Source organism: Corvus brachyrhynchos, unplaced genomic scaffold (genome assembly GCF_000691975.1).
Source record: "Corvus brachyrhynchos isolate BGI_N302 unplaced genomic scaffold, ASM69197v1 scaffold191, whole genome shotgun sequence".
NCBI lineage: Eukaryota > Metazoa > Chordata > Aves > Passeriformes > Corvidae > Corvus > Corvus brachyrhynchos.
In genome coordinates, this window is record NW_008236487.1 from 161,352 (window position 1) to 164,953 (window position 3,602).

At 48.6% G+C, this 3,602-nt stretch overlaps 1 protein-coding gene across 3 annotated transcripts in view; it reads left to right on the forward strand.

Moving 5' to 3' along the window:
* The window catches only part of IQSEC3 (IQ motif and Sec7 domain 3), a 33,144-nt gene that overhangs the window by 4,283 nt on the left and 25,259 nt on the right, over positions 1 to 3,602 (forward strand). For all 3 annotated transcript variants that reach the window (XM_017726208.1, XM_017726207.1, XM_008643976.2), the window contains exon 2: positions 2,370 to 3,448. In XM_017726208.1, the coding sequence (XP_017581697.1) occupies positions 2,376 to 3,448 (1,073 nt within the window). In that variant the 5' untranslated portion in view covers positions 2,370 to 2,375. The remainder of the gene's footprint in view (positions 1 to 2,369; positions 3,449 to 3,602) is intronic.

Consider the following 3,602-nt stretch of genomic DNA (forward strand, 5'->3'; position numbering starts at 1 on the left):
TCCCTCCTAACACAATTAGCTCTACATTTTCATTAACCAGATCATTATTTTAAGTGCTCACGGTCAGTTGTCAGTAATAACTGTCTGGGTTGGGCCTTTGCAGGTTATTGGTTTAATTTACACTTATCTGCATGAGCCTTCCTCCTGAAGGAAAGCGCCAAGGGATACTTCAGTCTCTTTCCAGGCACGCCAGCTTTAAAGACGTGTCAGGAGTGCTGGTTTTATGGTGGGATTTAAGATGTCCTTGTTTATTCAAAAGGCCTGCTGCCAGGTCTTGTGGTAAATGACACTGAATCCATGATTACTGTGGGGGTGATTTTTAGCATCATTTACGCAGACCCTTTCTGGGTGGGCAGCAGTGAAAGTATTAGGCAAATGTTCTTGAAATTAGGAGTAAGCAGAGCTCAGCCAGCTGCCTCTACAACTGCAGTGACCAACCCCATTACTAAGAAAACTGCTGGTGTTTCTCAGTGCTGGTCTTTGATGTTTGCCTTGGACAGACTGTGAGCTCAAGGGCCAGGCAGACAGAAAACAGAAGCCAACCTGATGTTTGAGCACAAGGCAAAGGTCCCTGCTTCATGTCCAGAGAGGGAAATATGAAAGGATGCACTCCCCATCCCACTCTCTTCCATAAATATCAGCCTCCCAGTACTTGCTCCACAGCCAGGATATCAGTGCAGGCAAAAAATGGCTGGGCTTATGTTGTTCCTCTCTGCCTGTCATCTCCCAAGGTCACATTATCTTCCTCTGCTTCCAGAGGAGAAAGTATTGGAAGGATTCCAGAGGTCATTTGCACTTCTCATAGCTGTCAGACCAGGCCTCCACGTGTCCCTACGTCACTCACTGATGGTTTTATCTGTAACTTTATGTCATGTTGTAAAAAAGAAGAAGGAAGCAGGTGACATGACATGACTCTGTGAGCTGATGCCTCAGTCTCACTTTGACTGTGAAAGCAACTTGCACATAAGCTCAGACCTTGTGTGAGCTCAGTTCTTCAAACTGTGTGAGTACTGGGCCAACAAGGCATGGTGAGGGACAAGTGGTATGTCTGGGGATGAGGATGCAGTCAGTAAAACTTGTCCTTTGGTTCTGCGAATGAGCTCCTACTCACCACATGACTGATGCAGTGATTCCTCTGCTCATCCAGGACTGACTTAACCAGCACTCTCAGTCCTGCCCTTCATCATTTTTTGGTTTTTCCACATGTGTGCACACACCTATTAACACTACAGTCTGCACCTGCACTCTGCCCTGTGAAGTGCCAGCGATGTAGAGTTCAGCTCATAGTTCAGCCTAAGTCTCAGTGAAGGTAGTTTAAGTTCATTCTTTTTTTTCTTCAACCCCATCTTCCACCTTCATCTTCACACTGTCCCCCTTGTCCTCTGTTAGTCACTCGTTGGAACCAAATCATCTGTCATTCTTCTGGAACTTGTTGGTGAAAACCCAGCTGCAGAGGAAGAGTGGGGAGATTACCAGGAAATTTAAATTCTAGACTACAGGAATGACTATACATACCTGCTTTGCTGAAGCCAGTTGAGATGGTGCTCAGCTGTGTGTTGATGTATTTACATGTGTTTGTTTTTACCAGCTCAGGAAAATCCTCCTTCTACTTGTTTTTAGTATCTTGTCTCGACACTTAAAATTCAGATTTTTTTACCTTTCAAAATCGAGAGTCTTTCTTTTTCTGGGTATTTTTCTTTTCATTGCTGGCTGACACCTGAAGAACTCACATATCAAAAAGGAAGACAATCTGGGATCCAGAGTGCTTTTTAAGAGACACAAACTCAGAACAAACCCAGCCTCCACTAACTTATATGGAAGTTGATGTTTCTCACTAACTGCTAGATCAAGCCAGCATTCTCTGCATTTAAAAATTGAATTCTCTTCCCTTTTTCTAAATGATTTCTCCTTTCCCTGAAAGTATTTCCTAAGGTTGCTGAGGAGGGGAGAAGCACTAGTAACACTCTGAGACAAGAGATAATGCTTAACATTACCAGGGCACCGCTGAGCAGGAAGACACATTGCTGGAACGTTGTATTCCCAGTGATGAGCTTGCCCTAAAGGCCATCAGAAGTGAGTCTGCAAGGGAAGGTCACCTGCAGGCTCCAGCTTTTATGACTGGCACTCAAGCAAGAGGCATGATCCCGTTACAGCTGTGAGGAAGTTCGTGGTGCTGATGATTTAGCCAGTCATGCCCAAAGGGGAACCTTCTGTTGAAATCAAGGGCATGGCATTGCAGGGAAAAGCTAATTCAGTGTCAGAAGTTCCTTTGACAGTCATTGAGGACTAATCAGTGTAGGGACTGGGGCAACAAGAAGCCATCGGGAGGCAATTGGCAAAAACTAATGTCTCTGTTCTCTATTTTTCAGATCGAAATGCTAGAGCACAAATACGGCGGCCACCTGGTGTCTCGCAGAGCAGCTTGCACCATCCAGACCGCGTTCCGGCAGTACCAGCTCAGCAAGAACTTTGAGAAGATCCGCAACTCCCTGCTGGAGAGCCGCATGCCACGCCGCATCTCCCTGAGGAAAGTCCGTGTCCAGAACTCAGAGAGCTTCTCCGCGGAGAAAGCCCTGGTGGAGGGGTACAACTTCGTGGGCATCCCACTGGTGAGGTCCCCGTCCTTGCCAGCCACCATCAGTGGGGCACTGACCGAGCTGGAGGACTCCTTCACGGAACAAGTTCAGTCCCTGGCCAAATCCATCGATGATGCCCTCAGCACCTGGAGCCTGAAGACCATGTGCTCCCTGCAAGATGGGGGCTCGTACCAGATCAGGGAGACCTTCAGCGCTAGCTCCATGCAGCCAAACCAAGACTTAGAAGCTGAGCTGCAGGATCAGGAAAAGGAGGAAGGTCTCCTGCCAGATACTCTACCCAAGAGCAGCAGCACTCTCATGATGGCTTTTCGAGATGTCACAGTTCAGATTGACAACAAGAACATCTCTGTCTCCTCATCTACCTCGGTGTCCATGGCAAACTGTCTCAGCAGCAACGACCAGGCTGGGCTCTCTCAAGCTACCAAGACTGAAGAAAGCCCAGGAGAAGGGGAGGGAGAAGCCAGTGAACCACCGTCTGCCCCAGAGAGCTTGCCTGAGAACAGCCACATGCTCACCGAGGTGGATGTCAGTACCAACGGCACGGGGGACAGCAGTGCTGAGCCGGATCAGATGGCGGTGCAGAAGCTCCAGTTTGACACAAGCAATGAGGCAGGGCAAAGCAAAGGCTCTGAGTCCGAGAATGCAGACAACTCAGAGCAGCTGAGCAGCAGCAGCACCTCCACTTCAGCCAAGTCAGCCTCTGAGGTGTCCTCAAAAGAAGCCCTGCAGGCCATGATCCTCAGCCTCCCAAGGTACCACTGCGAGAACCCAGCCAGCTGCAAGTCCCCCACACTTTCCACAGACACCATGAGGAAACGCCTTTACCGCATTGGACTGAACCTCTTTAATATGTAAGTAACTCTTCCTCTGCTTCCCGGCCTGTGTTATGCCTCACAGGGACAGATGATGGCAGGCTCTTGGTCTAGATCCGTATCCAGGGAAGTTCGTTTCTATTCAAGGGCATGACCATCTGGGCATGCAATGCACAGGACAGGTTGGCTTCCC